Source organism: Chiloscyllium punctatum, chromosome 17 (genome assembly GCF_047496795.1).
Source record: "Chiloscyllium punctatum isolate Juve2018m chromosome 17, sChiPun1.3, whole genome shotgun sequence".
Taxonomy (NCBI): domain Eukaryota; kingdom Metazoa; phylum Chordata; class Chondrichthyes; order Orectolobiformes; family Hemiscylliidae; genus Chiloscyllium; species Chiloscyllium punctatum.
Genome location: NC_092755.1, coordinates 87,852,675 through 87,879,603, shown reverse-complemented (window position 1 = coordinate 87,879,603; position 26,929 = coordinate 87,852,675). Strand labels below are relative to the sequence as shown.

The following is a 26,929-nucleotide window of genomic DNA, read 5'->3' as shown; positions in this document are numbered from 1 at the left end:
CATATTTCCTTCTTAGTAATCCTCTGTTGCTCTTTAAAAGCTTCCCAGTCCTTAGTTTTCCCACTTATCTTTACTATGTTATACTTTTTCTCTTTTAACTGTATATGTTTCTTAACTTCCCTCATCAGCCACGGCCGCCCATGCCTCCTCCTGGGATCTTTCTTCCTTTTAGGAATGAACTGATCCTGCAACTTCTGCACTATACACAGAAATATCCGCCATTGTTCCTCCACGGTCATCCCCGCTAAGGTATTGCACCATTGAACTTTGGCCAGCTCTTCCCTCATAGCTCCATAGTTCCTTTTATTCAACAGAAATACTGTCACTTCTGACTGTACTCTCTCCCTCTCAAATTGCAGATTGAAGCTTATTGTGTTATGGTCACTACTTCCCAATGGCTCCTTCACTTCGAGGTCTCTGACCAATTCTGGTTCGTTACACAATACCAGATCCAGAATTGCCTTCTCCCTGGTCGGCTCCAGCACCAGCTGCTCTAAGAATCCATCTCTGGGGCACTCCACAAAGTCTCTTTCTTGAGGTCCAATACCATCCTGATTCTCCCAGTCTACCTGCATGTTAAAATCCCCCATAACAACTGTAGTAGCATCTTTGCGACAGTCCAATTTCAGCTCTTGATTCAACTTACATCCGACATCCAGACTACTGTTTGGGGGCCTGTAGATGACTCCCAAGAGGGTCTTTTTACCCTTTGTATTTCGCAGCTCTATCCACACTGACTTTACATCCCCTGATTCTAGGTCCCCCCGCGCAATGGACTGAATATCCTCCCTTACCAACAAGGCCACCCCACCCCCTCTGCCCGTCAGTCTGTCTTTACAATAGCACATGTAGCCTTGAATATTCATTTCCCAGTCCCTGTCCACTTGAAGCCACATCTCAGTTATCCCCACAATATTGTATCTGGCAATTTCCAAAGAGCCTCAAGCTCATCCATCTTATGTCTAATACTTTGTGCATTCATGTATAGTATTTTTAATTTGTTACTGCTCTCACCCTTCCCATCAACCCCTATTTCACTCAACCTTACAGCATGATCCCTTTCCAAGTTTTCTGCCTCATTGATACAGTTGTCTTTATTGACTTCTCTTGTTCTAACTTTCCCTTCAATTTCCTTTTTAAACATCCAGTTTGTCCCCTCCGCCCCCCCCCCCTCTGCCCCCGCCGCTCTTAGTTTAAATGTAGCGGTGTTGCAGTAGAAAACCTGCCTGCCAGAATGCTGGTCCCTAACCTATTAAGGTGCAAACCGTCTCTCTTGTAGAATTTATGCTTACCACAAAATATACCCCAGTGATCCAAGAACTTAAATCCTTGCTTCCTGCACCAGTTCCCCAGCCACACGTTCAAGTCCATTATCTCCCTGTTTCTGGCCACACCAGCCCGAGGAACTGGAAGTAAACCGGAGATAACCACCTTGGACGTCCTGCTTTTCAGCCTTCTTCCTCGTTCTCTGAAGTCCCGCTGTAGTATGTTCCTCCTCTTCTTCCTGACATCATTTGTGCCGACATGTACCACCACCTCTGGCTCTTCACCCTCGTCCTTGAGGATTTCCTGCAGTCCGTCCGCGATGTCTTTCACCCTGGCACCAAGAAGGCAACACACCATCCACACTGGGCTCACTCCCTCCCACACTGGGCTCACTCCCCTCCACATTGGGCTCACTGCCCCCCAGACTGGGCTCACTCTCCTCCTCACTGGGCTAACGCTCCTACACACTGGGCTCACTCCCCTCCTCACTGGGCTCACTCCCCTCCTCACTAGGCTCACTCCCTTCCACACTGGGCTCACGCTCCTACACACTGGGCTCACTCCCCTCCACACTGGGCTCACACCCCTCCTCACCCTAGGCTCACTCCCCTCCTCACTCTGGGCTCACTCCCCTCCCCACACTGGGCTCACTCCCCTCCTCACCCTGGGCTCACTCCCCTCTCCACACTGGGCTTACTCCCATCCTCACTCTGGGCTCACTCCCCCCTCACCCTGGGCTCACTCTCCTTCTCACTGGGCTCACTCTCCCTCCACACTGGGCTCACTCTCCTCCCCACTGGGCTCATGCTCCTACACACTGGGCTCACTCTCCCTCCACACTGGGCTCACTCCCCTCCCCACCCTGGGCTCTCTCTCCCTCCTCACTCGGCTCACTCCCCTCCTCACCCTGGGCTCACTCTCCTCCCCACTGGGCTCACTCTCCTCCTCACACTGACCTCACTCCCCTCCCCACACTGGGCTCACTCCCCTCCTCACCCTGGGCTCACTCCCCTCCCCACACTGGGCTTACTCCCATCCTCACTCTGGGCTCACTCCCCCCCTCACCCTGGGCTCACTCTCCTTCTCACTGGGCTCACTCTCCCTCCACACTGGGCTCACTCCCCTCCCCAACCTGGGCTCATTCTCCTCCTCACTGGGCTCTCTCTCCCTCCTCACTCGGCTCACTCCCCTCCCCAACCTGGGCTCACTCTCCTTCTCACTGGCCTCTCTATCCTCCTCACTGGGCTCATCCTCTTGTTCTCCCATGCTCTGTCACTGTCCCCTTGCACTGGCTCTATCACTCCACAGCAGGTAAGTAGATTAAAGAAAGAAAAAAAGCTGCAAAGGAAGGAAAAAATATGTTTGCTGAGCGATGAGTTTCAGACTAGGTGACAATGAGTTATCAATTAAAGGGTTTCTTACTTATTTACCACCTTATTAATGATACAACTCACACCATAATATATTGCTTCCTGTTTAACACACACACCACACAAGCTGGACAAGAATCCTCAAGATGGAAGTCAGAGACGGACATGTTTTCATGTATTCTTCCACACATAGGCATTTGGGAGGAGGAATTATTTGAAATCATTACTTCTTTTGTTTCTTGTTAAACATGGAGTTCTCCTGGAGCCATTTGTGGTAATATCAATTGATTACCCCAAATCCCTGACATGTTTATCTGCCTTTATTGTCACTTGAGCCAAGTCCTAGTCCCCCACCCTCCACAGCTCCCAGCTCAACAACATCTCCAATGTATCACGCTGCTCCCTTAGTCTTACACCACCTATCTCTGTAACCTCCTCCAACCCACAGCCCTCCAAGGTCTTTGCACTCTTGAATTCTCACTCATCCTGACTTTTCCTCACTCTGCTGTTGCTGGTCAAGCTCCCAGCTGCCTAAGATTTGAGAGTTTGCACCCTGAGCCTCCTCCCCTCACTGTTCCTTGACGCTGGTTCTTAAAACCCATGACTGAGCAAAACAACTTGTGAAGGATCTTGAAATATTTTCCCACATTAGAGGCACTATGTGAATGTAAGATGTTGCTGTAGTGCAAATAGACTATTAGCAATCTTTCCAGAAGCTACAAAAGCAACTAGCTATGTACTGAATGATTACTGCGACTAAGATGTTTTTGCTGTATGAATCACATTATGGTACAGAGCTCATCTGAGGATTGGAACATTGGATAGGCTCTGTCTATTAAGTTTTTCTTTGACACCAATTACCTTTATTCATTGAAGAGCCGTTCCATTATGGAAACAACTCATCAAACATCAGCAATTCCTTGTTATGTCTCAACTTTCCACCAGAATGGTCCCCATGGTTAGAAAGTGGTTTCAACAGTAATTTCTCCAGAGTTGTTTATAGGTCATGTCAGTGACTTTGCTGTAATTAGAATTGGTGGTAAATTAACAATGCATTTATTGCGCTGTGTGCTGCTCATCTTTGTTGATTCCATCGGAAGGCTAATTAAAGCTGGTTTAATTGCATTTTTCACAAGGGGCGGTTGACTCCAGACTAATTAACTTGCCATTTTCTTCAAGTATGAGCACGTTAATCCTGGAGACTATCAAAGTTGAAAGAACTACATGCCCAGTCAAAGCTTCAGCGGCAACATTGAAACTGTTCATTGTTAATTACCAGGAGTCACCCTGCCTATATTGTGATATAAACAGAAAGTGCTTCAGAAGATGTCATTAGACTCTCTTTCTGTCTCCAAAGCAGTGGCCAGACTTGCTGAGTTTCTCCAGCATTTTCTGTTTCCATTTTGTATTTCCACCATGCGCAGTATTATACTTTTATTTGTATCATTTGCCCACCTTAGAGTCAAAAGATTTTAGTTTCAAGTCCTACTCACGGGTTTGAGTGCAATAGTTGAGGCTGACAATCCACTGCCATGCTGAGGGGGTGCTGCACAGTTAGCAGTGCTACCTTTTGGAGGAGATATCAAAAGAGGCCATTGCATGGGCCCATGTTAAAGATCTCAGGGTACTATTTTGAAGAATAGCAGTAAATGTCCTGGCCAATATTTATCCCACAATCAGCATCCCAAAAGCACACTATCTGATTATTAACAGATGGCTATTTATGTGTACAAAACCAGCTGTCTCCTTTCCTGTCTGAAATATTGAGTAACACTTGCTGACTGGAAAGCACCTTGATCTATCCAGTGGTCATGAAGGATGCTACAAACATTCAGATATTTCCTTCATTGGAAACTTGCCCACTGGCATTCTGGAATAAAAGATTCACAGCTACTTAGCCATTTCCAAGGGCTTTATCTGCAGTGCATTGGTTGAAATGCAGTTCTTGGTGTATTCCATGGGGTTGATCAAGTGAGGATTGATCACAGTGGGAGAATACAAGGAGTAAAAGCAAGCTGTATCCTCCTCAGACCAGCTTCACCATTCAAATAAGTCATAGCTTTACCAGGATGCTGCCTGGGTTAGAGGGTGTGAGCTATAAGGAGAGGCTAGAAAAAGTTGGGTTGTTTTCTCTGGAGCAACAGAGACTGAGGGGAGACTTGATTGAAGTCTGTATAATTATGAGATGCATAGGTAGGGTTGACGGTCAGGATCTTTTTCCCAGAGTTGAAATGTTTAAGAATAGGGGGCATGCATTTAAGGGGAGATGGGGATAGTTTAAAGGAGATGTGAGGGGCAAGTTTTTTACACAGAGAGTGGTAGGAGTCAGGAATGTTGTTGCCAGGGATGGTGGTGGAGGCCAATATGATAGGGGTGTTTAAGGGACTTTTAGATAAGCACATGAATATGTGAGAAATGGAGGGATATGGACCAAGGGCAGTCAGAAGGGATTAGTTTAATTTGAAGTCATGTTTGGCACAACGTCATGGGGCTAAAGGTCTGTTCCTGTGCTGTACTGCTCTATGTTCCATGTAATAGCTGAACAATTTTATTGACCTTTTCTCTCCTTCCCAATTGCCATTTCCCTTGCTTCACTTAGAACCCTAGAATCCATCGATCTCAACCTTAAATATTGAACCACTGAGCATCCACAACACTCAGGGGTAGAGAATTCCAATGTTTAGCAACTATTTCTCTTCTTCCTCTCAGTCCTAAATGACCTTATTCTTAGACTGTGCCCCCTGGTTCTACATTGTTCAGCCAGGAAAAACAATCATTCAGTATGTACCTGGTCAAGACCTCTTAAGAATTTTATACTTTCCAATGCAGTCACCTCTCGCTGTTTTAAATTCCGTAGAGATCATCGGAATCATTAATCTGCTCCAGATAAAGCCATGGTTTGTCAAAAGGATAATGGGCATTCTAATGATGCAGCAATCTCTAAATATTTACAGTGGTGTCAGTCCAGCTGATGTTGTGAAATCTTCCTCTTGCCTTTCCAAGGTGAAAGCATCCTCGTCACATTGGTGACCATATACTTTTTATTTGTTCATGGGACATGTTAGCAAGGCCAGCATTTATTATCCCTTTTTTTAACTAAAAATGTAGTTCAGGCAAAGAAAATTGTTAAAGTGCCTTGCGTAACTTAAATACCGCTAAAAGGAGTTATAGAGTCCCTGGAGATGTATAGCATGGATACAGACGCTTCCCTCCAACTCCTCCATGCTGACCAGATATCCTAAGTTAATCTAGTCCGATTTGCCAACGCTTGGCCCATATCCTTCTAAACCCTTTCTGGTCATATACCCATCCAGATGCCTTTTAAATGTTGTAATTATACCAGCCTTCACTACTTCCTGTGTTAGAGACATATAAACCGCAGATGTTGGAATCCAAGGTATACAGACAGGAGGCTGGAAGAACACAGCAAGCCAGGCAGCATCAGGAGGTGGAAACGTCGATGTTTCGGGTGTAACCCTTCCTCAGGACTGGGGGGTGGGTGCAAAGGGACCTGCAGATAAATTGGGCTAGCGGGAGCAGAGTGGTGAGGTGGGGAAAGGTGAACCACTTCCTCTGGCAGCTCATTCCATACACGTACCACCCTCTGCGTGAAAAAGTTGCCCCATAGTTCACATTTATATCTTTATATCCCTCTCAACCTAAACCTGTGCCCTCTAGTTTGGACTCCCCTTCCCCAGGGACAAAACCTCATCGATTCACTCTATCCATGCCCCTCATGATTTTATAAGCCTCCATAAGGTTGCGCCTCAGCCTCCAATGCTCCAGGGTAAACAGCCTATTCAGCCTGTCCCTATAGCCCACATCCTCCAACCCTGACAATGTGCTTGTAAATCTGAAGTTTTTTCATCTTGCAGAACTAGAATGCAAGAAACAGACCTAAAACAGAGACTTGCCTTTATATAGCACCTTCACCATCTCAGAATATCTGAAAGCCCTTTAACAGCCAACGAAGTACCATCGAGTCAAAGAATCCGAGTCATCCAGCAAGGAAACAGACCGTACAGCCCAAATTGTTCATATCGACCAAGTTTCACAAACGAAACTAGTCCCATTTGCCTCCATAGGTCCATATCCCTTTAAACCTTTCCTATTCAGGTACCTGTCCAAATGTATTTTAAATGTTCTAACTGTACCTGCATCTACCACTTCCTCTGACAGGCGAAAGTGAGGACTGCAGATGCTAGAGATTAGAATCAAGATTAGAGTGGTGCTGGAAAAGCACAGCAGGTCAGGCAGCATCTGAGGAGCAGGAAAATCAACGTTTCATCAATTTTCCTGCTTCTCGGATGCTTCCTGACTTGCTGTGCATTTCCAACACCACTCTAATCTCCACTTCCTCGGTCAGTTCATTCCACAGACGAACCATCCTCTATGTGAAAATGTTGCCCCTCAGGTTCCTTTTAAATCTTTGTCCTCTCACCTTAAAAACATGCCCTCTAAATTTGAACTCCCCTACCCAAGGGAAAAGACCTTTGCTATTTATCCTATCCATGCCCCTCATGATTTTATAAACCTCTATAAGGTCACCCCTCAGCCTCCTACGCTCCAGTGAAAACACCCCAGCTTATTCAGCTCTCCTTATAACCTGGTAACATCCTTGCAAATCTTTTTGTGAAGCCTCTCCAATTTAGTAATATCCTACCTGTGGCAGGGAGAGCAGAACCTTTTGAAATGTAGGCATTGTTGTAATCTCCAAACTGTGGGAGCAGGTTTGATATAGCAAGGTTGTTGAAAGAATGAATATTGGTCATGGACCTTAGAGCAGTTTATAAAATCGTGAGGGACATGGATAAGGTGAAGAATGAAGATTGTTTCCCCAGGGTAAGTGAGTCCAAAACTAGAGGGGCTCGGTATAAGGTGAGAGGGGAAAGATTTAAAAGGGACAACTTTTCCGCACAGAGGGAGATGCATGTATGCAATTAATTGCCAGGGCAAATAGTGGAGGCTGGTACAATTACAACATTTAAAAGGCATCTATGAATAGGAAGGGTTTAGAGGAATACGGGCCAAATGCTGGTAAATGGGGCTAGATTAATTTAGGATACTGATCGGCATGGACAAGTTGGATGGAAGGATATATTTACATGCTGTCCATCTCTATGCCAGGGAGAACATTCTCCTGCCTTCCTTTGATATAATATCGTGGAATCGATTATGTGTGCTGGAGAGGGTTTAATATTATGTCCAAAAGAGTAGCACCCTCCTAATAGTGCAGCAATCCCTTAGTACAGTCCTGAGTGTCTACGTGTTCACGAATGGTAGCCACACCTCACTGATTCTGAGGCGAGAGTTCTACCCACTGAGCCACAGCGGATATAAAAGGCAGAAGTTACAAAGTGAAATCTAATACAATCAAAATCTTTTGACACTCCCACCCCCACCTCCGCTGTGCTACCACACACTTCTCCAAGAATTCCATCAACCAATGTTGGCCTCAAATTATTCTTCTTGTAAAATGTTGCACATGTTAATTTGTTTGCATGACATTGTCTAACTGAAATGTAATTTAATTTTGAATACCTTAGTTAAAGTAGATTGTAATGATTGTTATTTAATGCATCATTTTCAGTAATTTGTTTCTCCTCTGAGGCCTGTATTAGCATTTATTCACTCAGTCACCAGAATGACATGATCAGCTCTTTCAATTAATTTACTGAATATTATTATAGAATGACCCACAGGAGTAGGGAAAACATTTCAAAAATGATTGGAAACCACTCCTGAAGACTTGAGATAGTAAAAATATCTATTTTTATTCCCAACGGTAATAGTTGCACACATCAAACAGTGACAACACCTCTCCAATGCTTTTTCTATCTTATCATGAAAACTATTTCAAAGTGGCCTTCATGGTGCACATTCTGTGCACAACTGAGGGCTTGTCTATCGGGCACGATCTCCCCATTTGCCATCTCAGGCGAATCTGTAAAGGAAAGCACTGTTTTGAGGACAAACAAGGGTAGCATTTGGAATGTAAATTCAATTAATCATTCAGCAAAGTAAAACAAAAAACTGATCTTAGTATTGGTGATCGTGAAACTATCATCAGTTATTAGAAAATCCATCTGGTTCTCTAATGTCCATTTATATTATTCACTGATGGGACATGGGTTTCACTGGCTGGGCCAACATTTATTACCTGTCCCTAGTTGCCCCTTGAGAGCTGCCTTCTTAAACAGCGGCAGTGCACATGCTATAGGTTGATTCATGATGCCATTAGGGAGGGAATTCCAGGATTTTGACCCAGCAGCAGTGAAGGAATGGTGATATCTTTCCAAGTCAGGATGGTGAGTGGCTTGGAGGGGAATTTGCAGGGGGTGGTGTTCCCATGTATCAACTGCCTGTGTCCTTCTAGATGGAAGTGATCAAGTGTTTGGGAGGTGCTGTCTGAAGATCTATGGTGAATTTCTACAATGCATCTTGTGGATCATAGCATTGATATGTACTGAGTGTCAGTGAGTGAGGGAGTGGATGCTTGTGGATGTGGTGCCAATCAAGTGAGATGCTTCATCCTTCAGGGAAGGAAATCTTTCATTCTTAACCTGGTCTAGCCTAACAGACTCAACAGCAATGTGGTTGGCCGTTAATGGTCTTCTGAAATTGCCCAATAGTTCAAGTGCAATTAGGGATGGACAGCAAACATTGGCCTTGCAGGAATAATGTAAAAGTAACCCCTGATATCCTGGATAACAGTTGGGCGGCACGGTGGCACAGTGGTTAGCACTGCTGCCTCACAGCGCCTGAGACCCGGGTTCAATTCCCGCCTCAGGCGACTGACTGTGTGGAGTTTGCACGTTCTCCCTGTGTCTGCGTGGGTTTCCTCCGGGTGCTCCGGTTTCCTCCCACAGTCCAAAGATGTGCAGGCCAGGTGAATTGGCCATGCTAAATTGCCCATAATGTTAGGTAAGGGGTAAATGTAGATGTAGGGGTATGGGTGGGTTACGCTTCGGCGGGGCGGTGTGGACTTGTTGGGCCGAAGGGCCTGTTTCCACACTGTAAGTAATCTAATCTAATCATAGTATTCTAACAGAATGTCACAGAAACAGCTGATTTGAGCCATTATCATTTTACTGAATGGGGGCTACAGCAATGATAATCCTTCAGGTGCATTTCCTCGGCTGTCTGTTGATGTTGGAATGTGCTGAGTTTGGAAGGGGCTCATAAATGCAAATCTTTCATTTCCTTTTCGTGTTGGAGGTTTGAGATTTTCAGGAACCACCTAAACCAATTACTACCCTCTAGCAGATTGAATACTTAGCCCTCCAGTGCTGTTCTGAAATGGTTGAAATGGTGATGTGATGAGATTATTTGCACGGAGGAGAAAGTGAGGACTGCAGATGCTGGAGGTCAAAGTCGAGAATGTGGTGCTGGAAAAGCACAGCAGGTCAGGCAGCATCCGAGAAGCAGGAGAATCGATGTTTCAGGTATAAGCCCTTCATCAGGAATGAGGCTTGTGGGCCAGGGGCTGAGAGATAAACGGGAGGAGGGTGTGGCTGGGGGGAAGGTAGCTGGGAATGCGATAGGTAGATAAAGGTGGGGGAGAAGGTGATAGGTTGGAGAGGAGGGTAGAGTGGATAAATGGGAAAGATGATGGACAAGTCAAGAGGGTGGTGCCAAGTTGGAGGCTTGGGACTGGGATAAGGTGGGGGAAGGGGAAATGAGGAAACTGGTGAAATCCACATTAATCCCAACTTATAATGACATTAATATTAATGGGAGAGTGGGGTAAGGGGCAACAGGAGCTAAGTTATTGGTTATCTGTTTGTGCAGGGGTCTCTTTGAGAGTACACAATCCCAGAAAATGACCACATGCTGCATGTAATATCTTTACACTTCTAAATTTCCTGTAATCACAGCACCAATACCCTAGATATGCCATTATCCAGCTGTAATTTCTAGACACTTGCAGATCCAAATACCTTGGCCCGGGATCATGATCTGGGACACGAGGGAGTGAACGAGGTGCATTGTTGGCTGGAAGTGACAGTGGCGAATTTGGGAGCAAGGGCTGTCACAACTGCACGTGATGAGTTGTGGAGGTCACAGAGAGAAAGGTCTACTTGGAGCCTTGGGCTGGGTCAGCCAAGTTGGAAGCTGCTTCCAAAACTCTGTTAATGGCTTGGTGGGTGGACTAGTTCCCTGCAGTGTTTGGAGATGCTGTAAGAACTGCCATATAGCCCCAGTCACCACTTGCCACTTCACTGGAAGTTATATTGCATTCCATGTGCTACAAAAATGCAGGATGTTAATTTTGAGTCACAACGGAGCTGAAAGTTCGGGCTTGCGTTCAGCAACTTAGCCATCATCCTTGTTTACAAGAGCTTGTAGGATTTGGGAATAGCAAGTATTTTGCAGCAGTAATATCCATTGCTGAGTTGCGGAACCTCTTGTCATTTATCTGGGTTAAGTGGCTCATTAACTGTGTGAGGAGCGTTAAAGGATCATTAGTGCAGGAGGATTACAGTTTGTTGTGTGTATGTCTTTTCTTGTGTCCACAGATGAAATAGCGTTCACTGGAAGTATATATTTAACAGCTTGCCATCCTGTGAGTGGGCTGTAACAACGACGAAAAGACAACATTTCAAGTCGTTTATCTGTGAAACCGGTTGGAGGAGGAGCTGAGCTCAAACCTGGTTGAATGGGTGGGCTTGGACACACATTGGGGAGGGGGCTGGTTAAACATGCAAACACTCCAAATGCATTGACATTGTGGCACTAACTCACAGACCTCTGAGTCCTACTGCGGCTAGACAAGGTGGGGGGAGGGGGGGTGTGCAACCTAACCTGGTCTCTGACATGGCATTTTAAGTGTGTCAAAAAGGCAAGGATAGTATGCCATTATGACCCAGCGTCCTAGGCTAACTCACCGGCAACACAGGTTCAAATCCTGCCTGGAGCACTGGGGAGAATTTGAACTAAAGCTGAATGTAAAACTGGCCTCAGTGATGGTGACCATGGCAACTGTCATCAATTGTTGCAAAAATATAAACCTGATTTACTAATTTAGGAAGTGGATTCATCAATAGCTGGCAGGGTGGCTCAGTGGTTAGTACTGCTACCTCACAGCACCAGGGTCCCAGGTTTGATTCCAGCCTCGGGTACCTGTCTATGTGGAGTTTGCATATTCTCCCTGTGTCTGCAGGGTGCTGGGTGCTGCAGTTTCTGCCCACAGTCCAATGATGTGCAGGTTAGGTGGATTGGCCATGGGAAATGCAGGGCGACAGGGATAGGGTACGGTGTGGGTCTAAGTGGGATTCTGTTTGGAGGGTGCATGTGGACACTATGATGGGCTGAATGGTCTGCTTCCACACTGTAGGGATTCTATGATCTACCTTCCCCAATCTGACTCTCAACTGGCCTTTGAATTGACTGAGGGGTATATTCAAATGACAGCAGTTAGGGATGGAAAACAGCTAGCGGCCTTACCAGCAACTACCCATTAAGAATAACAAAAAAAATGTCTTGAATTTAACTGTGAATAGGTGAGTTTCCCAGGTTTTAGGTAGTGATGACAGGTTCTGCATAATCTCAGTGGACCAAGTCACTTTATACCATGTCTTGTGGGCCAAGACAAACAGGAGCTCTTGCTTACTGTTTCTGAAGCAACCCCCATCCCCATCAGCACCAAGTCAGTGGATGAGTAACATCTCCCCTTGTGTCTTTTGTACAGTTTGTGCTGATTTGCATATTTGTGAAGACAACTTTTAAAAAAAAAAAATCTGAAGTGCAAGCAGAAATTGTCACTCCATGATTCCTCTGCCTGGCTTTTTCCTCGGTTGCCTGTGTTCCGTAAGCTTGTAGCCAGCCGAGAATCAGCCTTGCTAAGAAGGGGACCATCTGCAGCCTGTCCGTGCAGTCAGATACCATTTCCAATATCCTGTAAATGACTGGCAAACTCGCATGCGTATTACAAAATGCTGACATTCATAATTTTCTGCCATCTTGAAATTGAGTAAAACGCCAATTTTTGTGTTAATACTGTCACTTTTCAGCTTAATCACGGTCTCTTGGCTAAATCTTCAAGCTGAAGTACAGAGGAGGAGTAATGCACAGAGCTCACTGGAAAAACTCCCAACTCTTTGACTTCTCTTGCAGAGACCCATCTTTCATGTGTGACATCCCTCTTGGCAGCATTCTTTAATTTTGCAGATGACTTATGCTGTTTCTGCTGTAAGGGCTATTCATCAAATTATACAATGCAAAGGGGATAATGTGTATTCAATACTGAGAGTGCAGCACAGTGTGGCAGAGAATTCTACATCTTAGTCACTATTTCTCTCCCCCTCTCCCTGTGATTTCTGATTACAGATGGGAGTGCTGTGTTCCGAGGATGCTTTAAAAGGCCTGAGAATATCTCCCTTGCCCTGCCAGCAGGCAACGTCTTGTTGAACATGTCTGTGGATAAGTGTGTGGATTTCTGCACTGAGAAGGTAACCAGGACAACGTTAACTGACTTAGATATCTGTTACAAAAGAAAACCCCCAAATGGCAGCAATTTTTCATTTGTAATAATACTGTCAGTGTTCACAGCCACTGCAACTGTTAAACTGACAGTAACCTCCAGAGTTCGCATGTGTGCAGTTAAATGTGGAAATCCAGTTGTTGTTGCCAGTTGTTGCTTGCTTCATTCCCAGCATGCCTCATTGTAATGTCATGGAAGGTAATCAATCAGAAATCACTGAACAGATGAAAGTTTCACCTTTTGCACCATTATATCTGTGAAAACTGCCCCTAAGGTACTCATTGTTAAATTGTAACTCAGAATATAACAGTATACCAAATCTAAATGAGCTGTTTGGCTCTGGAAGCCTAATGTTATATTTGTGTAATTTTATGTATTGTTTCCATTAGGAGAAAAATCAATACTTTTTTTCATATCATTTAATTTTTCATAAAACAATTTATAATATTCAACTTCTGATGTGTGTGGCAAAATCATTTTTCTCGTTCTTTTGTAAATTGTATAAAAAGCGAAAGATAATTGATGCCATTTTACTTTCTCACACTCTGTGAGAATTTCTCAATACAATTGGCTACTGACCCTGGCCAAAGATATCATTGCTGCTGGATGACTGGAGATATTTTAAACTTGTTCCAGTTAATGTTGGGGGAGTCCACACCAGACTGTTCCCCATCTCTTTGCGGGCAGTTTTCTTTGACAGCCAATATAAATGGATGTGGATTGATAAATCACACTATTTTCTATATTGGTGTTGCTAACTTTGAGTTCATTGGGCATGATGTTGATGTTGTGCGACAGTGTAAAATGTACAGTAATGAGTCGGCAGCTTCTTTTACTTCTCCATCAAAATTAATGAAGCATAAAATCCAACAAGCAAAAACTCTTCCATTCTCTTTAGTTGGAAAGGCTAAAACTGGGGCATCGGTATCTACAGTGAAGAAGGGTCAAATTGATAACAGTGTAGAATGTTTAGCAAGACATCAGAGGGTAGAGGGTACCATGTTGAACTGTATCCCAGGAGTCAGTCCCTCAGAAAAGACCTTGATTTCTTGTTTCATCTGAAAGACAGCTCTTCTGACAGTGCAGCACTCCTCCCATTCAGCACTCCACAGATTTTGTGTTCAAGTTTCCAGAACCAACAACCCTCTCTCCCAGGAGACAGAACGTTCACCAACTGTTTGCTAAATTTGAACTCTGTTCTGTGATTGATCTGTAAATAAAACCCCAAAGCTTCTATTCAGGTGAGCACACTCAGTGTGTTGCCCAGTAACGTCCTTGGCATCGCTCACAAAGTGTCACAAGAATAAAGTCGACGTTTGAGCGAGATTTAGTGTGTGGCAGAGGAGTTTATAGGAGTGTTTTTAGAAAGTACAGAATTTTGAACACATTGTTTGAGCCAATCACTATAAGTGGATGATGATAAAGTGCTTTCTGATTGACTCAAGGAGCCAATCAATTTAAGTGGACCATGCTAACTAAGCTCATTTGAAAACATGACAGATTATTTTAGTGCGAAGGGATCATTTAAAGTGTGGCCTTTGTTATAGGCCAGATTCGAGTGCATATTATAGGTCACTTAAACTCTTCAGTTCAAGTTCTGCCATAATTTTGAAACAAGTGACAGTAATTCATAAGTCAAATCTCATTACTTGGTGTAATGTCAAGGGAAAAGAATCAATTTGGTGTCTTCACATAAATTCAGACAGATTTACAGGGTGCACTGTCTTTAAAGAAAGAATGGATTCAAGAGACATGTTACAGAGTCAGGTCAATGTTGACTTAAAATATAGCTGCTTATTGTGAGCCTTATTGTGGTCTTACTTCATTCCTAAAAGTAATCGGTTGCATTGTTTCAAATCCATTGGATTTTTCATCTTCACTTTGTCACGTTTCAATGGCTGACCTGCTTCAGTTATTCAGACTATGCTTCAGCTTGGCTAATATAGAATCAACGTTGGAATCTCACTTTCAAAATCTTGTCTTCATTTTAATATCCTTCTATGGCCTTACCCTCCCTTTCTCTGTAAGGTCTTCCACCTGCACAAATGTCAAGAAACCTGCACTCTTACATTCTACGACTATTTCATCTATTGTTTTCATTGCTCCACCATCGCCACTGAACTTTTAGCTACCAAATTCTAAGACCTGAAATTCCCTTTCTAAACTTTTCCACTTTTCAGTTTCTCTTCCTTCAAATTTTTCTTAAAACCTACTTTTTGTGGGGATTTGATGGGAGCACGGTGGCTCAATGTTTCACACTGCTACCTCACAGCACCAGGGACCTGGGTTCGATTCCACCCTCAGGTGACTGTGTGGAGTTTGGACATTCTCCGCTGTGTCTGCATGGGTTTCCTCCGGATGCTCCGGTTTCCTCCCACAGTCTAAAGATGTGCAGGTTAGGTGGGTTGACCATGCTAAAGTGCCCATAGTGTCCAGGGATGTGCAGGCTATGTGGATTAGCCATGGGAAATATAGGGCTATGGAGATAGGCTGTGGGATTGAGTCTGTGTGGGATGCCTTTCAATGGGTCAATGCAGACTCAGTGGGCCGAATGGCCTCCTTCTGCACTCTAGAGATTCTATGTTTTGATTCTATGCATAGACATAGTGGTAATGTCACTGAACTAGATATCTGCAGCCCCAGACTAACGTTCTGGGGGACATGGGTTTGAATCCCACCATGGAAGATGGTGACATTTGAATTTAATTTAAGAAAGCTACTCTAGTGGTGACTATGTACCTAATGCTTTAAAAACTCATCTAATTCATTAACTTCCTTTAAGGAAGGAAATCTTTTGTCCTTAAGTGGTTGGGCTTACTTGTGACAGGTTCATTCTTAACTACTCTCTGAGTGATTTGAGGTTGGCCCAGCCAGAGAAACTCACATCCCATGAACATTTATGAGAAGTCTCTTCCCTTAATACCTCCTTATGAAACTCAGTGTTAACATTTTCTAACAATTAGACCTGTGAAGTATCTTTGGCCAATATACTACATTAAGGAAACCATGTAAAGACAAATTCTTGTTGCACTTTAGGCTGAAGTTTGAAGTTGATGTAATTTCTTCAGTTTCAGTAACATGGAGTTGGTTAGGTAGGGTTGCCAAATATGATTAAATCTTGGGTATTTCAGATATATCCTCCTCCCCTCACTCTAACCATTAGTCAGACAACACATCTATCCTCCTGATACAAGGCCTTCCAATACCAATTAGAAAGTAAGAAGACTCAGTTATATTTGACTGCTCACCAAATAGTCTTTATTCTCCGTTTTTAATGTTTCTATATCTGAGAGGCATTAAAAGAAAATGACCAAAAAAAAACTGTTGATCTTGAGATTGATCTTTATTTGCTGGAGACTTCTGCAGAGTTGGCAACACTATGGGAATACAATAATTCTGACCTATTGTATAAAACTGCAAAATGATCCTCAATGAAAATATACATTGTGAATGGCTTTAACGGATGGCTAACTCAGTATCACAAATTTTACACGATTGTCCAGAGTTAAGATAATTTATGCATGTTATTACCTGGTGACTGCCTGCTTTGCATAGACTTACTCAGAAATGTAACAATTCCCACAGATAACTCCCTCTGTTGGGCATCAATGTAACGACATGGTACAATCCACTATGTTTCACTGTGATTGTAATAAACCATCTGGGGAGAGCACAACAAGTCAAACAGCATCCGAGGAGCAGAAAAGTCAACATTTCATAGAGTCATAGAGATGTACAGCATGGAAACAGACCCTTCGGTCCAACCTATCCATGCCAACCAGATATCCCAACCCAAACTAGTCCCAACTGCCAGCACCCAGCCCATATCCCTCCAAGCCCTTCCTATTCATATACCCATCCAAATGCCTCTTAAATGTTGCAATTGTACCAGCCTCCACCACTTCCTCTGGCAGCTTATTCCATACACGTACTACCCTCTATATGAAAATGTTGCCCCGTCGGTCTCTTTTATACCTTTCCCCTCTCACCCTAAACCTATGCCCTCTAGTTCTGGACTCTCCCACCCAAGGAAAAGACTTTGCCTCTTTACCCTATCCATGCCCCTCATACTTTTGTAAACCTCTATAAGGTCACCCCTCAGCCTCCGACGCTCCAGGGAAAACAGCCCCAGCCTGTTCAGCCTCTCCCTATGGCTCAAATCCTCCAACCCTGGCAACATCCTTGTAAATCTTTTCTGAACCCTTTCAAGTTTCACAGCATCTTTCCGATAGGAAGGAGACCAGAATTGTACACAATATTCCAATAATGGCTTAACCAATGTCCTGTATAGCTGCAACATCACCTCCCAACTCCTGTACTCAATACTCTGACCAATAAAGGAAAGCATACCAAATGCCTTCTTCACTATCCTATCTATCTGCGACTCCACTTTCAATGAGCTATGAATCTGCACTCCAAGGCCTCTTTGATCAACAACATTCCCTAGGACCTTACCATTTCAGTCCTGATGAAGGGTTTTGGCACAAAATGTTGACTTTTCTGCTCCTCGGATGCTATCTGATTTGCTGTGCTTGTCCAACTTCACATCTATTGACTCTGACTTACAGTATCTGCAGTCTTTACTGTCTCCAAATCATCTGGGGAGCTGGTTAGCGCCATTGGCTAGACATCCAGCTGTCAATGCAGTGTGATGCCAAAATTATGGGTTCAATTCATACACTGGTTGAGGTTACAATGGCTTCCAAACCTCTTCCCTCTCTTGGGGTATTGTAGCCCTCAGGTTAAACCAACATTAGTCATCTCTCTCTCTAATGAGATGGTAGGACAATGGCAACACTAACTGAAACCTTCTGGTAAAAATCACAGCACAGATACATGATTGGACTCTGGTGCAAAGACAAGTGAGGCTTCCCATTGATGTGAAATGCAATTTAATATCAATGCACCGTAACGCTCTGTAAGTGGGAAGCTGATGGTGCTGATTCAGTTTTTTCTCCCCTTCACAAATTACCTCGAAAAGGAGAAAAACATTTTTTACTGTTTTATCTTGCATTGAAAGGTGCACTCCACTCAATGGAGCATTTAAGCTTCAAAATAAATGCTTCAATTCATTCCTGACTTGTAAAGACGACAAGTTCAGAGGAGTAACTAATTGGACTGAAATGAAGAGTTTCTAAATGAAACAGCTGCATGACAGCCTGTAGGATATCAAGAATACCAATTAAGAATTGAAGAACAGAGATGAAAGGATGAAGACACTATTGTTACCAGCAAGATAGGAAATTGCTTCATTTTTCACCCTCGCGGCTAGAATGCGATTGTTTCTGAATCAGCAGGAGCAGGAATTTGTTGACACTTGTCCATTAAGTGATGAACTGGCCATCCATACAAAGCAGATTTACTGGACTTATCCCGGGGGTGAGGAGCTGCAGTTATACACAGAGAGACTAAAGAAATTGGGATTATTCTGTTTAGAATACAGAAGATTGAAAGGGGAGGTTTCATAGCAGTGTGAACGGTTTCAGTAAGAGTAAGGACAAAGAAGAATATTTTTTCTCTGTTGAGTGTTTCCCCAATCACACAGGGCACAGATCTCAGATTCAAACCAGAGGAGTGATTGTTTTTGTAAGTCAGCGTTACTCAGTTAAGAGCTGGAGCAGCTCAAGATGATTCAACAGTCTTTCGCAAAAGGAAATTGCAAGTACATTATAATTAGATTCCCTACAGTGTGGAAACAGGCCCAACCCTCCTAGACCTATTTTGCTTTGACTAATGCAGCAGGCAACTTAGCATGGCCAATTCACCTGACCTGCACACCTTTAGACTGTGGGAGGGAACCCATGCAGACAGAGGGAGAATATGCAAACTCCATACAGACAGTCACCCAAGGCTGGGATTGAAGCTGGGACCCTGGTGCTGTGAGGCTACAGTGCTAACCACTGAGCTACCATGCCATCCCTTATGGAAAAGTGGTGTTTGCAGAGTGATGAAGATAGAACAAAGACACTGGAATGAATTAGCTTTCTCTTTCTAAGAGTCAGCACAGGTTTGATGCACTGAATGGCTTCCATCTATGCTGTGGGCTTCTATAGGAGGATGCCTTCTGCTCAAAACTCAATCAAGCAGCCAATAAAGAGCTTTGGCTGCTATTTAACCAGCGGTAGGGGAAGGGGTCCCCTCTACCACATGGGGATGAGGGAGGCTGTGGGATGGAGACTGGGTTAGAGTAGTGCTGGAAAAGCACAGCAGGTCAGGCAGCATCCAAGGAGCAGGAAAGTCAGCATTTCAGGTAAAAGCCCTTTGTCAGGAATCTTTTGCCTGAAACAGGCTTTTGCCCGAAATGTTGATTTTCCTGCTCCTCGGATGCTGCCTGACCTGCTGTGCTTTTCCAGCACCACACTAATCTTGACTCTAATCTCCAGCATCTGCAGTACCCACTTTTGCCCAGTGGGATGGAGACTGTGGAGTGAATCCTGCCAGTCTCCTGCACACTCTGAGTGAGAGATTGGCCCTCATTTCCTGGTACATTTTGGCAAATAGAAGGGACTCTGCAGCAACAATATTATCTCCACAAAGCCCCACATTGGCTGGGACTGCCCAACTTTTCCACTTTCTGCCGTTCATAACCTCTCTGCTTTCCCTGACTGAAGTTAATGGATTACAACACACTCACTACTGGATTCTATGTGGATATTAAAGAAAGCAATGTTCCCATATATCAAACCATTCACTGTGTTAGTGTTCTGTTATCTCTCTATAATGTCAGATTACCATACATCGTCAATACATTGGCAACCAAAGCAACCTTTCTGTGCCAGCTATCAATCCTTTTCTTCAATAATCTTAGATTGTAGTTTTTTTAAAATTCATTCAAAAAATGTGGGCATCATTGGCTGGGGCACAGCATTTATTGCCCATCCCTAGTTGCCCATGAGAAGGTGATAATGAGCTGCCATTTGAACCGCTGCAGTCTATGTGCTATGGGTTGACCCACAATGTCATTAGGGAGGGAATTCCAGGATTTTGACCGAGTGACAATGAAGGAACGGTGACTTTTTTAAGTCAAGATGGTGAGTAGCTTGGAGGGGAACTTGCAGATGGCGGTGTATCTGTTGCCCTTCTCCTTCTAGATGGAAGTGGTTGTGGGTTTGAAGGTGCAGTCTAAAGATCTTTGGAGAATTTCTGTAGTGCATCTTGTAGGTGGTACACGCTGCTGCTACTGAATGTCGGTGGTGGAGGAGTGGATGTTAGTGGATGTGGTGCCAATCAAGTGGGCTGTTTTGTCCAGAATGATGCCAAGCTTTTTGGGTGTTACTGGAATTTCGCCCATCCAGGCAAGTGGGGAGTATTCCTGACTTGCACCTTGTAGATGATGTTCAGGCCACTGTGTTAATGTGGTGAGTCCAGTTGAGTTTCTGGTCAGTGGTAACGCCAAGGATGTTGCTAGTAGGGGATTCACTGATGGTAACACTATTGAATATCAAGGGGCTGTGGTTAGATTGTCTTTTCTTGGAGACGGTCATAGCCTGGCATTGTGTGGTGTGAATGTTACTTGCCGCTTGTCAGCTCAAGCCTGGACATTGTCCAGAACTTATTGCATTTGTACATGGACTGCTTCAGTATCTGAGGAGTTATAAATGTTGCCGAATGTTGTGCAGTCATCGGTGAACATCCCCACTTCTGACCTTATGATGGAGGGAAGGTCATTGAAGCAGTTGAAGATGGTTGAGCCAAGGACGCTACCCTGAGGAACTCCTGCAGAGATGTGACTGTGGGACTGTCTGCAGTATTTGACATCACACCAATATATTTATGTCTGCCACCATGTTTCTCCCAGGTTAGTAACAACTGCAGGTTTATGGATAAAACTCTTGTCAATGATGAACTGAGCATGTCTCATTGATGAAAAAGAACTTGCGTTTAAGTAGCACCTGTCGTGACCACTGGACTTCACAAAGCGCTTTGTGGAAAATGAAGTATCTCTGAGGTGTACAGTGGGAAACACAGCAGCTAGTTTGTGCACAGCAAGATCCCACAGGCAGCAATGTGCTGAATCACCTGATAATCTGGAGTTAGTGTTGGACGGGGACAAATGTTGACCAGGACAGCTATCCTGCTCAAATGCCAAGAGACATTTGATATCTGCGTGGGGGAGGGAGGAGGGGCAGTCTCAGTTTTACAGAGAGAGCACCTCAGAAAGTGCAGAAATTCATCATAGTAGGACTTGTATCTCCAAATTTCTGACTCAGCCACAAGCTTGTTACTTTGAAGGGGACAATTAAAATTAAAATTCAGAAATGATTATTCACATATAAAGAGGTCGATTCCTACAACAGTTTTAAATGTCGCCTGAATTACGAGTTATTAGTCTGTCTGGTTGCTGGTTCTGGGTCTAGTCTCTGCTGTAACATTCAAATGAAGATTTGCTTATTTATTTAACGATAGTTCCTTCTCAATCTGAAACCTACTTTTGTACAGGAATACACCCTGGCTGTGTTGGCAGGTGCAACGTGTCGCTGTGGATTTCCCACCATGCACTTCACACTCCACGAGCCCGAGGATGAACAACTGTGTGCTCAGAAATGTGCTGGGGAGGAGTATGAAAACTGTGGGAATGATCATTACCTCATTGTTTATCAAACGCAAGTACAAGGTATTCCCCACATCATTGCCTTTTGTTGCTTTCTAAATTGCCTTTTGTTCGAAAATATAGAGCCATAGAAATGATTCAGTACAGAAGGGGGCTGTTTGGCCCATCTTGTCTATGCCAACCCAAAGACACCCAGATGCCCTTTACGGTGCATATCCAGGTATTTTACAAGAGATTAGGGTCTCTGCCTCCACCATCAACTCAGCCGGCAGATTCCATAGACCCCTCACCCTCTGCGATTTATCGAAAAGAATACACCTTCATTTGTATTACCTCATAAAGTATAGTAATGTGCAATGTAAGAAATGCAACAATTGGAGTTTCAACACAGCAAGCTCCCTCAATAGCCAAGTGATAATCGGTGGATAATCTGCTTTAGTGATGGTGGTTAAAGAAACATAGAATCATACAGTACAGAAGAGGCCCTTCATCCCATCAGGTCTGTATCAGCAAAATGCACCACAACTATCCTCATCCCATGTTCCTACTCTAGGCCCATAGCCTTGATGGATAATCATTGAGGGTTGAGGGATTGCTATTGGACACGGCAACAAGGAGATCACCCCTTCCTTGATTGGCATCATCAGATTTTTTGACCTTATCTGAGAGGGCATCACAAGGCCTCAATTTAAGCCTCTGCCAATCCAGCATCTCCAACGATGCAGGTCTCCCTCAGTCCTGCACTGAAGTGTACGATTGGATTGTGGGCCACTCCAAAGAGTGGTAACAGCTTTAACAAAAGGAGAGAGTTCTGCATTTCTGACAAGAGTTTCGGATCAGGGCTCTTTCATAAATGCAAATCCATACTTCTGTTCTGACCATTCTTTTCAGAGCTCAGAACGATCATATAGTCCATACAGTAGCCATTCAGCCTGCACAGACCCTCTAAAGAGCATCCCACCCAAATCCAGCCTCCTAATCTATCCCCCACAACCCTGAATTTCCCACAGCTAACCCATCTAGCCTGCCTATCCCTGAACACAATGGACAATTTCCCATGGCCAATCCACCTAACTTGCACATCTTTGGACTGTAGGAGGAAACCGGAGCACCCGGAGGAAACCCACACAGACACCGGGAGAATTTGTAAACTCCACACAGACAGTTGCCCGAGGCTGGAATCGAACCCAGGTACCTGCCACTGAGCCACCATGTCATCCGCCTTTGCACATCATGTCCCCTTTTTCACAGCAGATAGCTGCTGTATCCTGCGTTTTTTCCACACGAGGGGAGGAATATAATGTCCTCAAACCAAGACCCTCCTACTGGTTCGAGAAACCCGCTTCACTTCTGTTCTGTTCTGCCTGACCAAATCAAATGCCAGTTAGTTGCTTAACAGTCCCACTGGTGGGAATGAAATGCCCAGCTTCCACCAAGCCCCCTCCACAAGACCCCACCCCCCCACTATCCCCCCATGGCACCCACTACTGAGCCCACTCCTACAAGCTCCATTAAATTCCAATCAAGATGTGAAAGGTCAGAGGTGAGTGTTTATCCAGTGAATAGGATGGCATGGTGACTCAGTGGTTGGCTCTGCTGCCTCACAGCGCTAGGAACACAAGTTCAACTCCATCCTTGGGCAACTGTCTGTGTGGAGTTTGCACATTCTCCCTGCGTCTGCATGGATCCCTCTCTGGGTGCTCCAGTTTCCTTCCACAGTCCAAAGACGTACAGGCTCTGGTGGATTGGCCGTGGGAAATTGACCCGTATTGTCCAGGTGCATTGGCCTTGGGGAATGCAGGGTTACAGGGTGGTGGGTCTGGGTGAGATTCTCTTTGTAAGGTTGCTGTGGACTTGATGAGCCAAATGGCCTGCTTCCATACTGTAGAGATTCTATGATTGGATGCAATGGCACCAGTGATGTTCTCCTCCAGTGAGGTTTTGTAATAAAATGAGCAAAGGAAGACAGCGTTTCTTTACAGATGCATTTACAATGTCACTTGGCAACCTGAAGAATCCTCATTCAAGACAAAGGCTAGTGCTGATGCAGTGAATTAATTATTCATTCACTGACTTCTGAGACCATAGCAACAGTGCATTGTTGATCTCTTGCACTTTGATTGTTACTGGGATTGATTACAATCCCTAAAGTGAGTGCAGCTGGCTGTTCTCAGCAATATCAGGACTGTGCAATTAGCCTCAGTGTGAGGGTGATCAAACCATTGGGTATCCTCCCTACTCGTAATCATCATCCAGTGATCAGTGATGCAGAGCTAGTTAGTGCCGGGTGCATTGGATTGGCCTCCCCATAATCGAGCGCCCTGCTAATTCTCACAAAGGTGAGACCTGAGGCATGGAGGATTAGCTAGAGGAGTAGAACAGGAGAAAAGAGATGAAGGAACAAATTAGTTGGGGGAGGGAAAGAATAAATCAACCTCTTATGTTCCAGTTGAAACCTGAGAGTGAGGGAGCTTGTGGGATTTCAAAGAAACTCTCCCATGATTATGTCACCTTTACTGTTTACTCACACTGTTGAAAGTTTGGCCATGTAATTTGGGTGTTGCCATTTATTATCCATCCCCAATTACTCTGGGGAAGATGCCAATCAGTTGTCATCTGGAACTGCAGCAGTCCTCTGGGTGCAGAGACAGCCATGATGTTTTGAGAGAGGGAGTTCTGGGATTTTGATCAAGTGACACCGAAGGACTGGTGATATGATTCTGAGTCAGGGTGGCGAGTGGCTGTATTTGTAGGTTAATCATTTATAATTCATGCACCAGGACATCCAGATCCCTAACCTTTTCTGAAATTTATTCACTCATGAGACATGAAAATTGCTGGTTGACCAGCAATTATTGCCTGTCCCTAGTTGCCCTTGAGAAGATCGGTATGAGCTGCTGCCTTGAACCGCTGCAGTCCATGTGCTGTGAGTTGACCCACGATTCTTTAGGGAGGGAATTCCAGGATTTTGACTCATCAACATTGAAGGAACGGTGATACATTTCCAAGTCAGGCTTGGAGGGGAACTTGAAGGGATTGTGTTCCCATGTATACTGCTGCATTTGCCCTTCAAGATGGAAGTGGTGTGGGTTTGGAAAATACTATGTTGCTATAGAGTACCTTGTGCGTGGTACACAGTGTTGTTAGTTTGTATCAGTGCTGAAGGAAGCAAATCAAACGGGCTGCTTTGTCCTGGATGGTGTCAAGCTTCCAGAGTGTTGTTGGAGCTGCACCCATCCAGGCAAGTGGGGAGTATTCCATCACACTCCTGATAACTGGCTTCTTTTTTTTTATATTTCATTCATGCGATGAAGGTATCTCTGGCTAGGCCAGCATTTATTGCTCATCCCTAATTGCCCGGAGTCACTTGTAAGCTAGCTGTTTCCTTCCCTAAAGGGCATTGAGAAATGGGTTTTTCTGACAATCATGGTCACTGTTAGACTCTTAATTCCAGATTTTTATGGAATTCAGTTTCAAGGTGGGATTTGAACCTGGGTCCTCAGAACATTGCCTGGGTCTCTGGATTAATAGTCTAGTGATAATACCACTAGGCCGTTGTTGTTGACAAATTTTGATTTGTTTTATTACAGTCATGAGTACTGACGTACAGTGAAAAATCTTATGTACTTTATAGGTAGATCTTGCTATACGTGTGCATCAGGGTAACAGAACAGAGTGCAGGACATAGTTTTACAGCTGCTGAGAAGGTGCAGAGAGAGACCAGCATTAACATTAAAGAGTTAACATTAACACTTTAAAGCCCAAAAACAGCAGGGGAGAAGCACTGGGCCAGTTGCAATGTTTAGCATTTCATCTGAAAGAAATCCCATTTAACTGCACAGGTGGCGCGATGGTTTGGCAGTTAGCACTGTTGCCTCACCGCGCCAGGGACCCGGGTTCAATTCCAGCCTCGGGACTATCTGTGTGGAGTTTGCACGTTCTCTTCATGTGGGTTTCCTCTGGGTGCTCTGGTTTCCTCCCACAATCCAAAAGATGTGCAGGTCAGGTGACCTGGTCACGCTACATTACCCATTGTGTTAGGGGGCATCAGTCAGGTGTAAATATAGGGTAGGGGAATGGGTCTGGGTGGGTTGCTCTTCGGACTGTAGGCGTGCACGTGTTGGGCCAAGTGGCCTATTTCCGCACTAGGGAATCTATTCTAACTGGTTGTATGATATGAATAACCAAGTTGCGTGTAATGATCTGATAAAGTGGTAGTTATTAAAATGTACGATATTGAAAGCTGACATGTCATAGAAAGAGATATAGAGCGCAAAAGCCAACATGTTTTGCTAAACCCACCTATAAAACAGTTCAACCCACTATTGCGATGGTCTTACAACCCTAGGAGCCTCAAACAAATGAAGAGTTGAATATTTGGGTTGTAGTGGGAGTGGGCTTGGTGGGTGGGGGTGCAGTGGAAATGCGATAAGGGGTTGGAAATAGGAGAAGCACGAGGACACATTCTTTCTCTCCTTGGCTCTGCATGAATTTGCTTCAGGAACATGGGAAAATAGGGATTTAAATCTGAGCAAAACTATACTGTGTTGGTATGAGAGGCAGGAAGACTGATTGTGAAGCACAAAGATATTGCAGTAAATAGCAATCCGAATTTGTGGTGTTGTAATAAATTTGTAATTTGTAGTACTTATCCTTTTGCTTAAAGGATTTTATAAACAGGTAAAGTCCAACAGCGGATATTGAAAGAATTTAAAGATGGTATGCGATAAAAGGGAGAGGTTTGTAGTGTTGATTTAAAAAAAAGAATAGACTTGCAGATTGAGCAGGTTTTTTTAAAAATCGGCAAAAGGCGTAGAGAATGATAAAGTGGAAACCGGAGATGAGAATAAACCCTGCAGCATTGACCAAGGAGAGCTGACTGGACAGTTGCAGCATTGGGGTTGGAAGAACAAAAGGCGATTTTATTGAAACTTGTAAACTTCTTTAAGGAGCTTGAGAGGATGGCTATTGGAAGGGGGAAGGGCAGGGCAAGTCTGGAATGTCGGGTCACAGTCTCGGAGTATGGAGCCAGGCATTTAGGACCAAGATGCAAGAAAACCTCTTGAGAGGTTATAAACCCTCAAAACTCTCTACAGAGCTAACCCCCAACAGCATTGGAGGCAGGAGCAATATGGGGACAGTGCAGGATAGTGGAGTTGATATCCAGGAACTCTCATAACTTTACTCCATGACTTGATTCAGGGGTGATGAAGGAAGCAATGATATATTTCCAGGTCAGGACGGTGTGCGGCAGGTGAG

The 26,929-nt window shown here is 44.3% G+C and overlaps 1 protein-coding gene across 8 annotated transcripts in view; it reads left to right on the top strand.

The window, feature by feature from the left end:
• Window positions 1-26,929, top strand: part of wscd2 (WSC domain containing 2) — a 593,216-nt gene that overhangs the window by 477,552 nt on the left and 88,735 nt on the right. For all 8 annotated transcript variants that reach the window (XM_072587825.1, XM_072587824.1, XM_072587821.1 and 5 more), the window contains 2 exons: window positions 12,966-13,087; window positions 21,559-21,733. In XM_072587825.1, coding sequence (XP_072443926.1) covers window positions 12,966-13,087; window positions 21,559-21,733 — 297 coding nt within the window. The remainder of the gene's footprint in view (window positions 1-12,965; window positions 13,088-21,558; window positions 21,734-26,929) is intronic.